Source organism: Polyodon spathula, chromosome 1 (genome assembly GCF_017654505.1).
Source record: "Polyodon spathula isolate WHYD16114869_AA chromosome 1, ASM1765450v1, whole genome shotgun sequence".
In the NCBI taxonomy this organism is placed as follows: domain Eukaryota; kingdom Metazoa; phylum Chordata; class Actinopteri; order Acipenseriformes; family Polyodontidae; genus Polyodon; species Polyodon spathula.
The window spans coordinates 102,805,432-102,827,725 of record NC_054534.1 but is presented as its reverse complement, the minus strand read 5'-3'; the positions used below and the strand labels follow the sequence as shown (position 1 = coordinate 102,827,725).

General features: G+C 38.7%; 1 protein-coding gene and 1 pseudogene across 3 annotated transcripts in view; both read right to left on the bottom strand.

Moving 5' to 3' along the window:
* LOC121325629 (C-terminal-binding protein 1) overlaps positions 1–22,294 on the bottom strand; it is a 186,133-nt gene that overhangs the window by 98,838 nt on the left and 65,001 nt on the right. The window contains exon 1 of one of the 3 annotated variants that reach the window (XM_041268483.1): positions 12,537–12,600. The exons of 1 other annotated variant lie outside the window; for it this stretch is intronic. In XM_041268483.1, coding sequence (XP_041124417.1) covers positions 12,537–12,543 — 7 coding nt within the window. In that variant the 5' untranslated portion in view covers positions 12,544–12,600. Of the gene's footprint in view, positions 1–12,536; positions 12,601–22,294 lie in introns of those variants that run through there. One more of the 3 variants, XM_041268465.1, reaches the window with a different exon arrangement.
* On the bottom strand, positions 20,643–20,821 carry LOC121326109 (annotated as a pseudogene).

Genomic DNA, 22,294 nt, shown 5'->3' with positions numbered 1-22,294 from the left:
TTAGTGTCCTGTGGAAGATTATTCCAAAGCCTAGAGGTGAATAACAGCAGAACGCCCTGTTACCCGGTGGCAAAGTGGGGAGTAGATACAGATGCGTGCAGTGTAGAGTGGATACAAAACAGACAATGATTTCCAGGTGCAAGGGTGTTTATTGATTTGATTAACAACGTCCAGAGCCTTATGATGAACACCTGTAAATAATAATGATGGAGTGACACAGTGGCGTGTATCACTCTGTATTTGTAAATCCCTGGGTTTGACCCGTAACCCAAAAGTTTAGTTTTTTACACACCAACACTAAACAGAAAACACAAACACAGTTGCTAGTGACAGTGAATAAGTGCTAGTGATGTATTTACAGTTCTCTGTGAAATGCAGGGGTAAAAGTGATGTCCGGGTTTATGCTGGCTTTCGCTCCAGCTCCAGATTGTGCTACTGGTAGTCTATTAACAAACAGACAACAGTTAACAAAACACTAACACACACAAGACAAAACTCACGGTTTCCCCAATATGGCAACAGAGACTCCTTGTAGTTTAAAACACTAACCATTTACCAAAGAACAGATCACTTACTCTACGCCCCCTATTTATACCCTTGCTCATGACCCCTAGGTTAACGAGCACATCCGCTCCTCCAATCCTCGGATGCCACACCATCCCCCGTTCGAGTCATTGAGGTTGGGTGCCGTAGCTCAGCCCCCTTCTTAAATGACCAACTTCCACCTACCCTAAGGAATAAGATGTCATGCCATTTGATTAAGGGTACTCTGTTCCTTATACACAGTGCCCTCACAGGTAGAGAGAGAGCTCTAACACCATGAAACATTCGATCTCTGTCACACACCCATAGAAAGAAGCTTAGCCTTTGGAGTCCTTAACAAACCCAAATTGGCAGAGTGAAGGTTACCAATGGGAATATACCTCACTAACAATTCAGAAATGTAATTTGGGGCCAAACCATTTACAGTCTTATAACTTAGCAGTAAAATTTTATGATCAATCTTGCTCTTGGGCTGCAACCAATGCAGAGAGGCAAGAACTGGTGTAACAAGAACATGTGACTGGATTCTTTGCTTGTAAATTATGTTTTGTGTAAGACAGCCACAAAACTGTTAATCTCTGCCAAAGCACAGGTGTAGCTCCCTTGCAATTTGTGGCACGAATGGAATAGACAGGTATTTTATAGTAAAGTAAGTAGAGATAGTTAATACGTTAAAATATATCCAGTCGTAAAAATCGGACCTGTGCAGGACTTTACATTGAGGTAACACTCTGCTGTCAAAGGCACGCATACAGAAGCACAGCAATAAAACCTGACACACTCATACTTAATAACACTGGCTATCTGATTCAGTCGTGTGGGAACCTCTTTCAGTATTATATGGGATGTATTACATAAGAACATAAGAAAGTTTACAAACGAGAGGAGGCCATTCGGCCCATCTTGCTCGTTTGGTTTTTAGTAGCTTATTGATCCCAAAATCTCATCAAGCAGCTTCTTGAAGGATCCCAGGGTGTCAGCTTCAACAACATTACTGGGGAGTTGATTCCAGACCCTCACAATTCTCTGTGTAAAAAAGTGTCTCCTATTTTCTGTTCTGAATGCCCCTTTTTCTAAACTCCATTTGTGACCCCTGGTCCTTGTTTCTTTTTTCAGGCTGAAAAAGTCCCTTGCGTCGACACTGTCAATACCTTTTAGAATTTTGAATGCTTGAATTAGGTCGCCACGTAGTCTTCTTTGTTCAAGACTGAACAGATTCAATTCTTTTAGCCTGTCTGCATATGACATGCTTTTTAAGCCCGGAATAATTCTGGTCGCTCTTCTTTGCACTCTTTCTAGAGCAGCAATATCTTTTTTATAGCGAGGTGACCAGAACTGCACACAATATTCAAGATGAGGTCTTACAAGTGCATTGTACAGTTTTAACATTACTTCCCTTGATTTAAATTCAACACTTTTCACAATGTATCCGAGTATCTTGTTAGCCTTTTTTATAGCTTCCCCACATTGCCTAGATGAAGACATTTCTGAGTCAACAAAAACTCCTAGGTCTTTTTCATAGATTCCTTCTCCAATTTCAATATCTCCCATATGATATTTATAATGTACATTTTTATTTCCTGCGTGCAGTACCTTACACTTTTCTCTATTAAATGTCATTTGCCATGTATCTGCCCAGTTCTGAATCTTGTCTAGATCATTTTGAATGACCTTTGCTGCTGCAACAGTGTTTGCCACTCCTCCTACTTTTGTGTCGTCTGCAAATTTAACAAGTTTGCTTACTATACCAGAATCTAAATCATTAATGTAGATTAGGAATAGCAGAGGACCTAATACTGATCCCTGTGGTACACCGCTGGTTACCACACTCCATTCTGAGGTTTTTCCTCTAATCAGTACTTTCTGTTTTCTACATGTTAACCACTCCCTAATCCATGTACATGTGTTTCCTTGAATCCCAACTGCGTTCAGTTTGAGAATTAATCTTTTGTGCGGGACTTTGTCAAAAGCTTTCTGGAAATCTAAATAAACCATGTCATATGCTTTGCAATTATCCATTATCGATGTTGCATCCTCAAAAAAATCAAGCAAGTTAGTTAGGCACGATCTCCCTTTCCTAAAACCATGTTGACTGTCTCCCAGTACCCTGTTACCATATAGGTAATTTTCCATTTTGGCTCTTATTATAGTTTCCATAAGTTTGCATATAATAGAAGTCAGGCTTACTGGTCTGTAGTTACCTGGTTCAGTTTTGTTTCCCTTTTTGTGGATCGGTATTACGTTTGCAATTTTCCAGTCTGTCGGTACCACCCCTGTGTCAAGAGACTGCTGCATGATCTTGGTTAGCGGTTTGTAAATTACTTCTTTCATTTCTTTGAGTACTACTGGGAGGATCTCATCCGGCCCAGGGGATTTGTTTATTTTAAGAGCTCCTAGTCCCTTTAACACTTCTGCCTCAGTTATGCTAAAGTTATTTAAAACTGGATAGGAACTGGATGACATGTGGGGCATGTTGTCAGTATCTTCCTTTGTAAAAACTTGTGAAAAGTAATCATTTAACATATTTGCTATTTTTTTTTTCTTCCTCTACGATTTTGCCATTTGTATCTCTTAAACATTTAATCTCCTCTTTGAATGTTCTCTTGCTGTTGTAATATTGGAAAAACATTTTGGAATTGGTTTTAGCTCCCTTAGCAATGTTCATTTCTATTTCTCTCTTGGCCTTTCTAACTTCCTTTTTGACTTGCATTTGCAGTTCTGTGTACTCTTTCTGTGTACTTTCTTTTTGGTCCTTTTTTAATGCTCTGTAAAGTGCCTTTTTTCGCTGAATATTTTTTTTAATTGATCTATTAAACCATTTTGGCAATTTAGTTTTACATTTAGATTTGTCTACTTTAGGGATATAATTGTTTTGCGCCTCTAGTACTACGTTTTTGAAGAACAACCATCCTTCTTCTGTGGGTGTTTTCTCTATTTTACTCCAATCTACTTCTGTTAGTCTCTGTTTCATGCCTTCATAGTTTGCTTTTCTAAAATTGTAAACCTTAGCTTTAGTCTTTACTTTTGAGGATTTAAAAAACACTTCAAATGAGACCATGTTGTGGTCTGAGTTTGCCAGTGGTTCTCTGACCTCTGTTTTAGTTATTCTATCTTCGTTATTTGAAAAGACTAAATCAAGGCATGCCTCCCCTCTAGTGGGTGCCTTCACAAATTGTGTTAGGAAGCAGTCATTTGTCATTTCCACCATTTCTATTTCATCCTTCGCGCTACCCACCGGGTTTTCCCATTTTATTTGGGGGAAGTTGAAATCCCCCATTAGTATGGCTTCTCCTTTGCTACACACATTTCTAATGTCATTGTATAACAGATTATTGTGCTCACCGTCTGAATCTGGCGGTCTATAGCATGCTCCTATTATTATGCCTTTTGTCTGCATTTGGGAGTTATGTTGTACAGTGCACAACACCTTCTTTTGGGTGGGGAGGTGCAAACTGTGCCTTTTATTGTTTAAATGATTGACCAGAAACTGTTTTGTGTATAGAAAAAATAAACTGTTTTGTGTATAGAAAAAAGTAATAATAATAATGCAGTGATGAGAACACAGAGAATGATACCAGTGTTTTTCAATACGGATGTTGTTTTCAAATTGACTTTGTGATGGCTAATGATTATGGAAGAAATCATCGACTCCTTAAAGTCAACTCCCCTTTTTTATTATAAATAAATAAATAAATAATCAATAATTATTCCAATATCAGGTTGACAAACTGTCAATAATTTCATTATAACAGAACAGATGCAGCAAGGCTGCACTGACTTGACTTAGGAAAATGAAAAACAACTGCCATGGCAACCCATTACCGCTCCCCAAAGGTGGTAACTACTCGCACACTGGGAAATGCTTTGGGGAAAAAAATTTCTGCAGGCAGTCAATACAGTAGCTGAGCTGTTTTTCTGTTTTTTATCTGCTCTCTTGCTGACACTGGTTAGACGGATACCTAAGGAAAGATTACCAATATCAGTTTTAGTACATTTCATTCAATACAGAAAAGTCTGTTTTATCTCATACAGGTAGAACCAACAGCGACTGAAATTAATAGCAACCGCATTCATTTGTAAAGGCTATGGGTGTTCACTTTCCAATACACCAGTGGATAGCAAGTACACAAAAGGGAATATGAATTTAATTGTGAAGGAAAATGAAAAAAATAGTCAGACAGAGGTTCAGAATTCTCATCTCATATTATAATGAAGATTCACAAGTGTCAGACAGAGGAGGAGACACTGCAGTACAGCAGTTATGCTAATGCTCTCTTGACTTGCTCCAAGAATCAATATGGTAGTTATGGCCAGAGATTCACAAGATCTTGCAAGATTGTAGAACAAATGCTTTGCATTGTTCCTTGCTGTTCCAGTCTGAACACTCCAGAGCACCCCTCTATTTTAGCAGATTGGATCCAGACAAGCTCTGTTGCTTAGGAGAAAATTTTTTAGTTGATGGGTATGTAGAATTCTTCAGATTCCCTCTCTATGCATGATCTTGGATCTTGGTAAAGAAGCTGCATAAAGTATGCGCAGTGCTTACCTCTAGGATAGGAAACATTTGAGCATAGATGGGCCATATACAGTACATAGGATTCTTTGTGCAGCTTCAACATACCTTACTTAGCATGTAATATTATGTATGTATGTATGTATGTATGTAAGTACTGTAGCGATCTTGGTTAACGCAGGCAGGTGCATCACAAAGGGCGAGGCAATCCACACACAGGTGGACGGCGGCCACGAACCCGGGACCTATCGCACTAAAGCATAGCACTGATACCGCTGTACAGAAGAGCCAGCTCCTTTGCAAGGAGCGTATATCGGGCTTATGTCTTCGTGTGTGTGATTACGTCACCTACCAGCCATGCTGCCTTCTCCTGTGCACGCTACAGTATGTATGTATGTACTATTGAACTAAAACCATTAGAAACATATTTTCATTTTGGAGTTCTGCAGTAAGCCAAGTTTTCTAAAAGTCAACACATATTCACTGTGCAGTGCTGAAAGAATTGCTCACTGGGTGTAACCAAAATACATACTGTATATATTTTAGTTTCTTCACAAAAAAACAACTTCAAAACCTTGACTGCTGGAACCATAAGCATAGAGGAAGCCGCTGCCTTTGAGCAAAATCTGGCATTCTATTCTAGATTTAAAGAAAGGTGAACTTGTTCCTGTATAGCTCTGAATACTGTAGTGTATTGCAACCAGGACACACCGCAGGGTGAGTGTGAACACCACCTAAAAGCCAGAGAGATGCAGTCTCTATTACAGCATACATAATACATCCCAGCCACAGCTTTCCACTATTTGCATATGAGTAGTGTAATTACTTAACCTTCAGTTTAGCGAGTTCATCCCTATGGGGTCCGGCATCACTTCACTGTATATCTTACAGTATTTTGTTTATGCTGGCAGACCTAAACTCCATGTGCTGAGTGCAAAAAGAGGGGGTTGGGGGAGGTTGTCAGTTGGTATAATTTAGAAGTACAGTACTGTAAGTATTCTCCAGTGTGGCATTTGCGTCATTGTAGCAGCAGGCCTGACCTCCCAGAAGGTTGTAGAGTCTACAAAATGTAACTCATTCATTGTGTACTGTACTGTAATGTATTCTTGGTACTCCTGCAGGAGATGGGGTGCAATCTGGGTGTACTCCTCAGGATACTAGAAGTTGTGAACCAAATGTGATGAAAAACGCTGAACGTTTACTGTCTCTATAGCAAAAAACTTTTAGTAATAAAAAGTTACAAACCTTCTTTTTCATGCAGTGTTTATTTATCCTATGAATACAGTTAAGAACATAAGAACATAAGAAAGTTTACAAACGAGAGGAGGCCATTCGGCCCATCTTGCTCGTTTGGTTGTTAGTAGCTTATTGATCCCAAAATCTCATCAAGCAGCTTCTTGAAGGATCCCAGGGTGTCAGCTTCAACAACATTACTGGGGAGTTGATTCCAGACCCTCACAATTCTCTGTGTAAAAAAAAATACTCTCCTATTTTCTGTTCTGAATGCCCCTTTTTCTAAACTCCATTTGTGACCCCTGGTCCTTGTTTCTTTTTTCAGGCTGAAAAAGTCCCTTGCGTCGACACTGTCAATACCTTTTAGAATTTTGAATGCTTGAATTAGGTCTAAGACTGAACAGATTCAATTCTTTTAGCCTGTCTGCATATGACATGCCTTTTAAGCCCGGAATAATTCTGGTCGCTCTTCTTTGCACTCTTTCTAGAGCAGCAATATCTTTTTTATAGCGAGGTGACCAGAACTGCACACAGTATTCAAGATGAGGTCTTACAAGTGCATTGTACAGTTTTAACATTACTTCCCTTGATTTAAATTCAACACTTTTCACAATGTATCCGAGTATCTTGTTAGCCTTTTTTATAGCTTCCCCACATTGCCTAGATGAAGACATTTCTGAGTCAACAAAAACTCCTAGGCTCAAAAGGCACTTAGTAATTCTTTTGATATATTCCTTACTGTAACCGAAAAATACTTTCAATATCCAACTGCGATCTTTTTAATCCGCTCTAATTCCCAAAGTCACTTCACCTGAGTGGAGTGCAGCCTGATTAATATGGACTGACAACCCAAACCGCAAAACTGTAGTTCAGAAGGGTTAAAGGTTAACCACATCATCATTTGTAACTTTGCGGGATACTCTCTTAATGGAACTTATTAGGAGCCAGCAAAAAAAAGTTCTTGGTCAAAAACCCAAGGACATACCAATTAACTTGAAACACAAATTTAGTTGTGCAATGTAAAACTTGAGGAGCCTAAAAATAGTGCTTTTTCAATGTACCATTTCACTGGAAACAATAAATTCTGAATGATTTGCCATTACTGTAGAGTTTTCTGACTGCAGCAATATGATGAATACTGTACAGTAAACAGGATCGCAGCAGAAAAGAGACACTCTGTTAAGTTTTTGCAGATATTCGCCTAACTGTGAGGATGAACACTAATTACACAGAAACGGAATAAACAGTTATTATCGGCAATCTGTACTCGCTACATCTGACAGGAAATCCAATATTAACCAACTGTCACAACTTCTGCAACAGGCACAGTAGTAAAGTACTAAACCAGCGTGGTTTCCCATACATAAATACAAGCACGTGAATGTGAGCTACAAGCAAGTACAACTACAGTTTTGAGAGTTTGTTTGCAAAAATGTAAAAAAGGATAATTTATCAGCTTACTGTACACATACAGTACCATTGATATTTATTTATCCTCTATTCTGAGTTTAGCTCTATAGTGTACCTCTAACTGTGGTAAGTATTACATGTAAATTGAATCATACTATAAAATGCCTGGGTCAATTTATTAAACTATTATTTTATGCGCAGAGCGGATTTCGATTTTAAAAACGTGGGGCCCTAGTGTGCACAGCATATTCAGCTGCCTGGGAAGAAACCACTGGTGGTTAAGAAAATAATAAGCAAAGAGAACCTGCTTCAAAGACGAGAGAAAGAAAGACCACACGGTCGTGTGTCATTGCCCCCCCCCCCCCCCAAATATTAACTGATGGGCCAATCTGAAATCCAATGCCTTGATTTAAAACCACCTTTAAGTCTCTGCTTTAGTCACTACAGGCAGTGCACCCTGAGCAGCAGGTGTTTCCTTAAAATATCCTTAAGAAATAGTTGAGGTAAAAATAGTCAAACAGGTTGCTAGTCGGCACTATTTTATATATATATAATATATATATATTATATATATATATATATATATATATATATATATATATATATATATATTATCGTGCTGTTTGTGCACGTCTAGATTTTAAAATTACTTATATTTTGCTTTAATTTTTAAATGTTAACACAGTTTATTAAACTGTGAGTTTTATGTTCATATTTTACAGTCATGTGACGTGCAAGTAGTTGTCTACCAGTTTCTGAGTGACTGTCACTTACAATGAACCAGTTGTCTAGCTACATTTTCCACGCTGCCCCTAATCTGTAACCCTGATTGCACTTACACATACTTGAAACTGTCATTTTGTCCAAATTTAGCCATGCATTTAAGTTTGAGTAACTTCAATAGTGTTCGGTCCTTAGAAAAGTTACATTACATATTTCAAGTCAACGAAAACTTATTAACCATGAACTAAGGGTAGATTATTTAACATTACAAACATGATGGGTGCAGATTACAATAAATAAACAGAAAACAAACACAATGTGGTATTTTAAAACAAACACCTGGAGAATACAACAGCTGTTGTCTACCTGGGGAAAGTTATGCAAGATGTTGCTGGTAACAAAGGGAATGTATGGTACTGTGTTCCTAACAAACAGCTCACTGAAGCTCTAGAGAAGATTCTGACAGTATACAGTATTGTCTAGGCTACTTTAACTATTCATAGCAGGCATGTATGAAAGCTGCTCATCACTGCTGAAGCCTGGAGCAGATATAAACCAGAAAAAGTGCTTCTGACAGACCTGTCATGCTATACAGATGTAGACAGCTGTGTTGTTTGGTTTGTTGCCTGACAGGGGAAGCCAGGTGCCTGTACTCTTAATCACTGCTTGTACAGGAGTTCATGCAGGGCTTCCTGTTTCTGGTTCTCGAATGCATACTGTGAGAACACAGAGGTCTCTACGAGGCCCAGAACCATTACGGTGAAACTGAAACCTACTCTGGTCTGGAAATAAAGCAGAATATATTTAATGTGTACACATGTACAGTGCGTGTTAAAAAAAAGTAAAGCAACTGGGCACACCCCCCACCCCCCACCCCGCCCTGCCCAAGTGGCTCATCCAATCAGAACTTTGCTGGGGACTCCGAAGGGGGGTGTCACATTGGTTCCGACGCTCCCGGGGTGGGGGATGGGAAACCAGCAGGGACTCATTCTCCTCATTGCGCAACAGCAATCCCTACTGGCCAGACACCGAGTACATTCAGAGTGGATAAAAAGCAGGGCTGATCTCCGTTCTCCGGGATCGGTAGCCCGTCCACTTCTGCTCTGAATTGCTTGGCGTAAAAGCGATTCTGGCCTTAGGCTTGTGAATCAATTACAGTATGCACTACTGTACAAACTTGGTACAACTCGTATAGTTCGAATGAAATAAGAATTAATAAAATAACTATGGCGTTATTTTTACAAAAGCAATCCAACCACAAGCTGTTGACTATACTTTAAGGTATTGGCTTGTACTGTCTAACTGGACGACTTAAATAGCAAAAGTTATGAATTGTACATTACACAAAACTAACTTGCTGAACAAAAACAATAATAAACAACTTACAATTTCAATTGTTTCGCAAGCAGAAACACGTGTTTTGAAAGTTCTGCTGACAAGCTTGTTATCCAGAATAATCTGAGCTTTAAAGCCATTTGAACAAGAACTCATTTTTCACTCCTCACTCATTATGAACCTGTAACCAACTGCACTTAGTTGCGAATGAACGAATGAACGATCCGTTTCCAGTCAGTCTTCAGTCACATGAAACGACACTGTCAAATTATCCACTAGTCTTTAATACTTTTTATCCCTTCAATACTGGTAATGTGTCGAGTTACGAGTAAAGCATGGTGTCGAGTAAAAAAATTAAGAAGCAGGATGCATATATTTTACATTCAGAAAATTCAAGACCAAGACTGTCTGTCGAATTAAGCGAAGGGGTCGAGTTATCCACCAGCTGAGTTAACCAAGGCTGACTATATCGAACAGCCTGTGGTTGTTTACTATAGAAAAAAAAGTGAACTCAAAGATGAAATATTAATTTATTAATACATTTGATTTAAGATGGAAAGCTACCAAATGGTTAGAAAAGGCTGATCTTTAAAGGGTTAAATCAAACTTTTGCAAATGAAGATATACTATTATTATTATTACCAGTATTATTATACTTTGGACAAAAGACCAAAATCGGTAATTATTTTACTGCTGGATATTGCACTGTCATCCCGTGATTTAATAAAAATTATTCTAATATATTGTAGTTACATATTAGACAGTAACGTGTATTTATTTGCACATCCTGAAAGACTACATTACAAGAGACAGGATATGTTATACAGGGGTTATCTCTCTCCTTCAGGAGAGGAGCTCATTCTAACATAATCAATGTGCTATGGATCTCATACGTTAATGAAATAAACTTCCATTTAAATCAATAGGAGGGGAGGCACTACAAGTTTGCAGCTGCAGGACAGAAACATGTGAAAATCGCTACTCAAAACAGCAGATATGCTTCTGATGCATTTCCCTTTTTAAAATACAAATATTTGTCCTTGCGCCACTGTCCATGTGGGGCTTCGAATTACAACAATTTCCCAACTCAAATTACAGGACACCACTGTCAAGGCCACATTTTCAATGCATCAGGCACATCCGTCAAGTCTAACCTGCTAAAAAAGGGTATGACTCCCCTGAGCACAGCATCTAATACCAGCTGAATATTTAATACTGGGCAGGAAAGACACATTTTCAGCAGCACCCTTTTTTATCTGTGCTTGACTGGGGTTCAAACCTGCTTTTTTTTTTTTTAAAGCTTAGTCACTCAGTCCAAGTGGCTGTCATGATTTGGGAAGAGAGTACAGATTCAAAACTGCAGTGGCTAGTGAGCAGGGAATTCACATCACTAGACAAGCCTCTGCGTTCAAAAGAAAGTGTGATTGCACTAATCTCTATTCTGAGCTCCCGCGGTTACGCACCTTAAAGATTTACTATAAAGATAAAGTCAACATTACCACCTGGTAAATAAAGGTGTATTATACACAGCACGTACAAGTTAACTCCTTCCAAGCACACACTCAAGTGTGTTACAGTACCCAATTTCCCTGTGTATGTATTGTACACATCATTTTTTTTTTGTAAATTACAGTATTACTGTTAACTAAGTTTTTTTTTTTTTTTTAAATCACCTTTTCCTTAAATTGAGTCCAAATATTTATTGAAACCAAAAAAAATTAAATAAATTACTCTAAACGAGGCCTGTTTTACATTTTTCCAATAAATAAATAAATGTTTTAATAGCAGTGCTGTGATAGCATAACTGCTGTGATTCACATAGTTTCACAAGTGAAGCTTCTCCTTGTCAATTACACAGTCCCCTCTCACAATTACACATGCTACTGAAAAAGATCACTTTGTACATAATAAAATAACAAAACAGCAACAAAACTGCTTCGAAATGACTGCAGGGCTGCCATATGTTTTGAGCCCTGTAATAAACCTACACAGCTATTCTGGATAACAGGGAAGGTTGAAAAACATATGACAATGCAGTACATGAAGGGTAAAGCAACTTGCAGAATTTCAACTCCTCTACTTGCAGAGCATTTCTGTAACCTTAGACAAAGTAAATGTATAGTACAAAGATTTATTTTATTTTCCACTACACACCATTCAATTTAATTTCTGTGGTTTGGATGTTAGACTATTACTGTACTACATTGGGTAAGGAAAGAAAAGAAAATCGAATTATTTGCAGTGTGTTCATAAATTTTGGGTACCCAGTATAAATAAATTATTATATTTATATATATATATATATATATATATATATATATATATATATATATATATATATATATATATACATACACATACACACATATTTAAATACCTATTTAAAGCAACATAAATCTAAAGCAATACAGATCATCTTCCTGTGCATCCTCAGAGTCTCTACTTTTGAACTTGAAACTGTGAGCAAGACCAAAAGGAGGCTAGCACCGTAGAAAAAAAGAAAAAGAGAAAGCCTGTGTGAGCTTATTAAAAATACAAGCCAGCCCCTTTCATCCTCTTTACAACCAACACAGCAAAAGCTTGCCTGGCATGAGATCCGTGGCTACCCCACCCAAAGTCCTTCTAGCAATAAAATCTAATCTACCATCAGTACAGGAACCTCAGTCAGCAGACACCTTCCACAACCTGCTGCTTCACATTTCAACAAACAACAATGCAAAAACAGAGGGAAACAAAAGGAGCCACACGCACACACACGAAAAAAAAAAAGATCACAAACCTTGCATCCCCACCTTCGGTTTTTCAAACCAAGAATATGCTAGTGCTCCAGAAAAATATGCAGCAGTGGGGCCTGAACCAATCAAAGCAGACAAGAGCTATGAGCCCGCCAATCAAGGGAGGCTGCCTTTGGATGATAGCCAACCATATCATAGCTCATTACTCAGTCAACAGAGAGAGGATGGCGGGGGAGGGGACACAAAAAGAAACAAAAACCTCACTGAGAAGGGGAAAGAGAGAGAGAGAGAGTGAGAAGAAGGGATGGGGTGGAATGGAATGGAATGGGGCAGGAATAAAAGGGAGGGTGATGAAAGCTTTGTGATCCTTTTGGACAAAGACTGTCAGAAAAGAGAAATAAGAATAAATTACATAATTTAGGGATTGTGTTCGTGCAGCAGCTGTGAGTCCTTCTCTCTTGAGTGAGCTAGTCTAGTCTTTAGGTCTTTTTCTTTATTTCTTTCTGGTCATAAAGGCAAGTCTCTCTTTTTTAAAATAAATAAATAACTTCAATGTCTTAAATCAGTGGGGCATCTCCTTAACTGCTGCCCTGTCTTCACTATTAGTTTGATGTTGTTGAACCCATACAGGAACTTCTAGTTCATTTTTAATTGGGATTGTTACACCCTAAGCCCAATTAAACTGTGGTGTTATATTTTATGAGTTTTGTATTGAAGGGCAGGGCCATATTGCAAAGCAGCTCCATGGATATAGAATAATGTGCTGTACATAGACCTGGACAACAGAGTATATCAAGCCATACCAACACCTCAGAACATTAGTCAAATTGTTTCAATGCCTCCTATATGGAGCTGTGAACAATTATTTTTCTGAAGCATATATACACATTTCTATAGAGGGAAAGTTTCATTCCTGGTAAGCCTGCCAGAACTCCATTCACTGGATGCAACTTTTAAAAACAAGTAACAGCTTTTAAAACAGAGCAGATTGGCCAAATGTATCAGTTAAAATTCCCTGCCTGACTTTAAAATGTGCTGCTGGATTTTTTTTTTTTTTTTTTTTTTTTTTACTCAACAAAATTCTTTACTTACTACTTGGTAACCTTGACAATATTTCTGAAGACTACAGGTGTAGCAGTCGTCGTTTATCATAAATATATATATATAATATTATATATATATATAAGTATATATATATTTCTATATACAATATATATATAATATATAATTATATCTAATTATATATAAAAAAAACATTCGAGGACATGTGATAAATGTTAATTTTGTATCACTACCTGGCTCATTTGTTTGTGCAATGTCTACTTTTCCACCCACTAATGCTGTTGAGATTAAATGTTATTTGATCAGGATTTCCATTTCAATGACTTACACTTCATGATATGTACAAGTGGGCAAATAAACATATGGGCATAAAAAAGACCAGTTTACAGGTCTGCTGTTTTAGGCGATTTGATTTTCCTATACGCTGCTCATGGGATCCGCTTGAATCCGGCATTAGGCCTGCTACTAACTGGCCCCAGGGGACCTATAGAATTACATCTAGTTTGTCCAAGATGAACAATCTGGTCAGGACGGCCAGACTGACCAAACTGAAACCAGTGGCAAAACCTCAGTAGGGAACCAACCATTAATACATGCAATTAAGGTTGGTTGGGGTTGTTTGTATGAGTTCAGTTCATTTGATTTATTAGGCCTACATTAATAAAAAGAAAGATATGTACAGCATATCGAAATGTTGGGCAGCTGGCTCTTTGAGCTTATATATATATATACATACAAGAGGAGGTGTATAGTGGAAAACTATGGACCCTGAGGGAAGAACTATAGTTACCAACAGGGGACTATAAAGCCCGAAGCCACACTGAGGCCACTGTCTTCTGTTGGTAAAGATAGTTCTTCCCTCGGGGGCCAAAGTTTCCTACTATATGCCTCCAAATAGGTCTGCAGTCCAAATCTGCTTTATGAATCGGTCAAGAAAGTAATGTTTTTGACATCTATAGCGTATAGTTATCGTAAAGTTTTGTTGGCATAAGCAGCGTCACAGGTGCAATAGTTGGATCTATTTTTCTAGGGACTGATTAATGGAATCATTCATTTTGTGCACAAATTTGTTTATCCCTGTTAGTGAGCATTTCTCCTTTGCCAAGATAATCCATCCACCTGATAGGTGTGGCATATCAAGAAGCTGAGTAAACAGCATAATCATTACACAGGTGAACCTTGTGCTGGGGACAATAAAAGGCCACTCTAAAATGTGGAGTTTTGTCATACAACACAATGCCAAAGATGTCTCAAGTTTTGAGGGAGCGTGCAATTGGCATGCTGACTGCAGGAATGTCCACCAGAGCTGTTGACAGAGAATTGAATGTTCATTTCTCTACCGTAAGCCGCCTCCGACGTCGTTTTAGAGAATTTGGCAGTACGTCCAACCTGCCTCACAACCGCAGACCACGTGTAACCACGCCAGCCCAGGACCTCCACATCCGGCTTCTTCACCTGTGGGATCGTCTGAGACCAGCAACTCGGACAGCTGATGAAACTGTGGGTTTGCACAACCGAAGAATTTGTGCACAAACTTTCAGAAACCGTCTCAGAGAAGTTCTCATCTGCGTGCTCGTCGTCCTCACCAGGGTCTTGACCTGACTGCAGTTTGGCGTCATAACCGACTTCAGTGGTCAAATGCTCACCTTCGATGGCCACTGGCACGCTGGAGAAGTGTTCTCTTCACGGATGAATCTCGGCGTTGTGTTGTCGAGCGGTTTGCTCATGTCAACGTTGTGAACAGAGTACCCCATGGTGGCGGTGGGGTTATGGTATGAGCAGGCATAAACTACGGACAACGAACACAATTGCATTTTATCGATGGCAATTTGAATGCACAGAGATACCGTAACGAGATCCTGAAGCCCATTGTCGTCCCATTCAGCCGCCACCATCACTTCCTGGAAGCTGAAAATGTCCCAGTTCTTCCATGGCCTGCATACTCACAAGACATGTCATCCATTGAGCATGTTTGGGATGCTCTGGATCGACGTGTACGACAGCGTGTTCCAGTTCCTGCCAATATCCAGCAACTTCACACAGCCATTGAAGAGGAGTGGGACAACATTCCACAGGCCACAATCAACAGCCTGATCAACTCGAAGGGCGAAGGAGATGTGTCGTTCTGCGTGTGGCAAATGGCGATTACACCAGATACTGAAAGGTTTTCTGATCCACGCCCCTACCTTTGTTTTTTTAAGGTATCTGTGACCAACAGATGCATATATGTATTCCCAGTCATGTGAAATCCATAGATTAGGGCCTAATAAATTTATTTCAATTGACTGATTGCCTTATATGAACTGTAACTCAATAAAATCTTTGAAATTGTTGCATGTTCGTTTATATTTTTGTTCAGTTTATATATACACAAATACACACACAGTGCCAAGAAAAAGTTTGTGAACCCCAATGATAATTCTGGAAATTCCATAGTTTTACCATGATAGCCAGTCTTTTCTTAAATATCCAATAGGGTTTATATTAACCAATTCCATGTCTTTTGAAACAAAATTATGTATGAATTAAACAAACAATGAGTAATTAAGACTCGGTTTAAGTGAACCCCTGGTTTTATCAGCTCAATTAAGGGGATAATTAGAATCAGGTGTTTAAATAATTAGGTAGATCTTCAGGGGTGAGTTTGGGAGGCCCCACCCTATATAAAGATCATAAACTTTGTGAGTTTGGTCTTCACCATACAGGTGTGTGGAAACACGTCATGCTACAATCAAAAGGAATTTCTTAGGATTTCGGGCTCCACCAATCCACTGTCAGACAGTGGAGTAATGGAGAAAGTTCAAGACCACAGTCACTCTACCCAGGAGCGGTTGTCCTACCAAAATCTCTCCAATAACAAACCGGAAAATCATCAAGTAAGTCACAAGAACCGCAGAGTAACATCCAAGGATCTGTCGCCTTGGCTAATGTGAGTGTTCATGACTCAACTCAAGACTGAACAAGAATGGTGTTCAGAAGGATAGCCACGAGGAAACCACTGTTCTCTAAAAAGAACATTGCTGCCCGTCTGAAGTTTGCCAAAGAGCACATAGATGATCCACAAGACTTCTGGAACAATGTTCTCTGGACAGACGAGTCAAAGGCAGAACTTTCTGGCCTCTGAGAAACGTTATGTTTGGCAAAAACCAAACACTGCATTCGAACAGAAGAGCCTCATTCCAACCGTCAAGCATGGTGGTGGGAGTGTGATGGTTTGGGGCTGCTTTGCTGCCTCAGGACCTGGACAGCTTGCCATCATTGACACAACCTTGAATTCTGCATTGTATCAGAAGATTCTAGAGGAGAATGTCAGGTCATCCGTCCGTGAGCGGAAGTTGAACCAAAAGTGGGTCACGCAGCAAGACAATAATCCTAAACATACAAACAGATCTGCAAAAGAATGGCTGCAGAACAAATTCTGTGTTTTAACATGGCCTAGTCAAAGTCCAGACCTAAACCCCATTGAAATGTTGTGGCAGGACCTGAAATGAGCTGCCCATGCAAAGAAGGCCTCAAATGTCACCGAGTTGAAGCAGTTCTGCAAGGAGGAATGGGCCAAAATTCCTCAAAACCAATGTAACTGACCAACAGTTACAGGAAACGCTTATTTGAAGTCATTGCTGCTCAATCTATCAATCTATACAATCTATTATCTATTATTAGGACTTAGATTAAGATCTAATAACATTTTAGGTTTGAAATATGTGAAAATGCTAAGGGGTTCACAAACCTTTTTCTCGGCACTGTTTATATTTATAGCCTGTGAAAAATGTGATGAAATAAAATATGTTGGAGACACTGGAACAACTTTATATAAAAGAATTCAGAACCACCTTTCATTAATTAGAAATAAAAAAATGAATGAACCAATAGTACAGCACTTCACCAGTCAAAGACATGACATAAATGATGTAAAGTTTGTAGTATTAAAACAGCTGAAATTAGATAATGCGACATATAGAAGAATAAAAGAAAGTAAATGGATAAATAGACTGAACACAATTATGCCAGCGGGACACAACAGAAAAGAATGAACTAATTCATTCCAATAAATATATATAAAAGTTAAAAATAATTAAATAAACAAAATTAATTCAAAAGTTGTGCATGCTGATGCGCTGGGGAGACCATATCAAGGCTGATCCTCAGAGCCAGCATTGCATGATAATATAAATATAAGTTTATATAAAATAATGTTAATTAGAATTAATATAGATTTAAAGATATAAGTAAAAGTGATGTCACATATAGAACACCATTACATCATGTAAGAATAAATCATGGATTTGAATATAAACAATAACAAGTAGTTGTCATGCCGTCAAACACCTATAAATACCTCCAATGTTTTGATTCAAACACAGGCTCCCTTGAGAAAGATATGTACAACATATCGAAACATTGGGCAGCTGGCTCTTTGAGCTAATATATATATATATATATATATATATATATATATATATATATATATATATATACACACACATATATATATATATATATATATATATACACACACACATATATATATATATATATATATATATATATACACACACATATATATATATATATATATATATATATATATATATATATATATATATAAAAATCAGCATTATGAGAGCCGATGAAATCGCGTGAAAGTCACCAAACAGCTTCTACATTCACAGCATTTTAAAAATCAGAGCAACTATAGACATGTGTCACCCTACTGGGGGCTCTTCAGTGCAATGTAACTGTACTCTGACCAGTGGAAAGCTCAGTAGAGTAAGTAGCTTTCCAGTTAAGGTGTGTGGCGGTGTACACCTGCCCCTGTGCCTGTCTTCAGTGAATTGTGTTGTATTATTCTTTAAATGTACTGCTTTGAGCTTGTTTCACACAATGTTTTTGTTATTGTGGTTTTACAGTTTGGTTGGGGTTAAAATTCCCCATCCAGCTAAACTCGTGCGTAATGTGGCTATCTCCAAAATTAAGTAATTACCAATTGGGGAGGTGGCTACATATATAAAAGCAAAGGAGCCACTCCAGAGAGGTGGATGACAGCGGAGAGTAGGAACGAGAGCAGAGAGAAAAGTAACACTAAGAGAGCTAAAGATAATAACAATTGCTTCCTGTGTTGGAGTTCTACCAGTACTGTACTTGTTTTACATTTTGTCTGTTTAAATCTTTTATTTAAATAATAAAGACGCGCACCAGCGATTCATACCTGGCAGTACTGCTGTCTGGCTCTACCTGGTCTGATGTCACCACTAAGCTATCCCTGACAAGGTGGAAGAAAGCAGTAGCTATAAAATTATGGGAAATCGGGATATACAAATTTCAGCATTACAACAGCTAATCAAACCACGTGACAGACGAAACATGTCAGTTGCTGTGCTCCGACTTTTAAAACATGGTGAATGTAGAAGCCTTTTCGTGAATTTCACGCGATTTGATTGGTTCTTATAATGCTTACATTTGCATATCCGGGCTAAAGGGGCATTATATATATCATATATATATATATATATATATATATATCCGATATATTCTATATTATAGATATTATATTAATGGAGTAAACCGTCGCGGGAGTCAATTTGGCAGCGCCCTCGAATTAACGACACCCTCCTATTGACGCCGCAGTAATGTTTTTCTCCCCCTACTGAAAAACCACACACAGTAAACAAATAAACGCGCAACACTAACTATGTACATGTAATGACCCCGAAGAGATGGGGGCCTCAATCTAGCACGTAAATTACAAACTAATGTACACACACACACAGTAAGCACATTTTATTTTATGGTAGTACTGTTCTGAAAGAAAATGCAAGACAAACTACGTACAGAACACCAGTCCTTCTGAAGTTCGTATAGGTGGTTTTGTTGTTTTGTTTTTAGTTCAATTGTAATTCCTGTACTCAATCCCGTTTGAATAAAGATCTAGTTTCGGTTTCTCTTGCAGAGAAGTTACAAACAAGCAAGTTACAGCGAGAAAAAAATAACTGAGTAGGATATATTATAATTTTTACAGAAATCAAACTTATATTCAGAGGTCATTTTTCAGCTATTACAATTGTGTTTCACTTGAATTCCTAGTTAAACACATTACTATAAATGAATGTCTAGATATTTAGCAGTTGGATTTCTTTTGAAGTCAGTTACCGCGCTGATGCGTGATCATGAAGTCACCACAACACACACGGCAGTCTAAAGGTCTCGTCTGTTGTCACATACAATTGCAGCATGTCGGTTTGCTTCAGGTTGATTGCAAGTGACAGGTACTGTACAGTACTATAGGAATGAGAATGTTAGATTCTTGATGTTGTTTCGATTATACCTGAAAGTCCCAGCCTAAAATCCTCTTAGAAGTAAAGCTGCAATGCTTCCATTTTGATGTAAAATTTCACATTGAAATATAATTTATTTTGTGCTGACAAAATGTGTTAAAACAAAACAAAGGGGTCTACAATTCATCTAAAAGGGTGGACGGTCTAAATGTCGTAAAAGATCAAAAGAAGGGGACTTTGAGAAAGCTAGCACCTCTAACAGTGTATGAGAGTTCAGTAAGTATTTTTATCTTCTAAAATACTGCAAGTAAAACAAAACAAAGGGGTCTACAATTCATCTAAAAGGGTGGACGGTCTAAATGTCGTAAAAGATCAAAAGAAGGGGACTTTGAGAAAGCTAGCACCTCTAACAGTGTATGAGAGTTCAGTAAGTATTTTTATCTTCTAAAATACTGCAAGTAAAACGTCAGGTTTGGGACTAGTTTAATATTGGATTGCCACTGTTTGTATTAATTAAATAACCTTCAAAAGACGCTATACACTCTGCTCTGTAAAAAAAAAGTTGTTTTTTTTTTTTTTCTTTCTTAACCAGTATGTGGCACTGCGCCAATACTCTGCCAGGGTACTGACAATATTAAAATACACTCCAGAATAATGCCTGGGTTCCAATGAGCCACCTCCTTATATCATTGTTGTGGAGTATACCTCATATTCACCCTGCTAAATCCAGCATACTAATCTGAACAGAAATACAAACTTATTTAACATTATTATTATTATTATTATTATTAGTAGTAGTAGTAGTTTTTTTTTTCCCTCTCTTCCTCCACCCCCGAAAGTGGGAGAAACGGTCATCAATAGCCGAGAACTGCTAGTGAAGTAGCATTCAAGACCCATGTTGCGCTCAGAAGAGAACACTGTAGCTTCTCAACATGGTTAGCGAGACCAGACACTTTAGAAACGCATTTCACTACAAGCAAATTGAAAGTAGTAGTAATTATTATTAACAACAACTACCACCACCAACAACAACAACAACAACCTCCAACTACCACCACCACCACCAATAACAACATCAACAACCACCAACTACAACAACCACCACCACCAACTACAACAACCACCAACTACCACCACCACCACCAACTACAACAACCACCAACTACCACCACCACCACCAACAACAACAACAACAACACCACCAACAACAACAACAACCACCACCAACAACAACAACCACCACCACCAACTACAACAACCACCAACTACCACCACCACCACAACAACGACCACCAACTACAACAACCACCACCAACAACAACAACAACCACCAACTACCACCACCACCACCAACAACAACCACCAACTACAACAACCACCACCACCACCAACTACAACCACCACCAACAACCACCACCACCAACAACAACAACCACCAACAACAACAACAACAACAACCAACAACAACAACAACAACAACTATCACCACCACCACCAACAACACCAATAACAACTACTACCACCACCACCAACTACCACCAACAACACTATCACCACCAACAACACCAATAACAACTACTACCACCACCACCAACTACCACCAACAACAACTATCACCACTATCACCAACAACAACAACAACTGCCACCACCACCACCTACCACCAACACCAATAACTACTACCACCAACAACAACAACTATCACCACCACCTACCACCACCACCACCACCAACAACTACCACCAACAACTGCTACCACCACCACCACCACCAACAACTACCACCAACAACTGCTACCACCACCACCACTAACAACAACTATCACCACCACCACCACCACCTACTACCACCAACTACCACCACCAACACCAATAACAACTACTACCACCAACACCAACTATCACAACTAACCAACAACTACCACCACCACCACCACCACCAACAACTACCACCACCAACAACAACAACTACTACCAACAACTAACAACAACTATCACCACCACCACCAACAACACTAATAACAACTACTACCACCAACAACAACTACCACCACCACCTACCACCAACTACAACCACCACCAACCCAGGTCATGTATCAGTTGTACTGCAGTAATCTCTTAAAAAGAAAGATACAGCACTTGGCTGGTCCAGCTGAAACTGTTGCACAATAGAACACATTTCACTGATTAAGTTATGTATAGGCAATTAGGGATAGATGAAACAGCCTTGCTGTGTCATGAACACTGGCTGTTGAAGAGGTTTATGATGCCTTCAATGTTGTTGATGCAGCTACACAGTGAGGGGGGAAATGAGGTAGTTACTGATATTTCCAGTGAGGTCCTGAACCAAATCTTTCTAGTGTCAGCACTCAAACTTGCAGCACCAGGCACACAACTGCAGGCTCTGTACAGTACTATACTCTACCCTCACACTCATCGACGTGCAATGACGCAGTTTGGGATTGG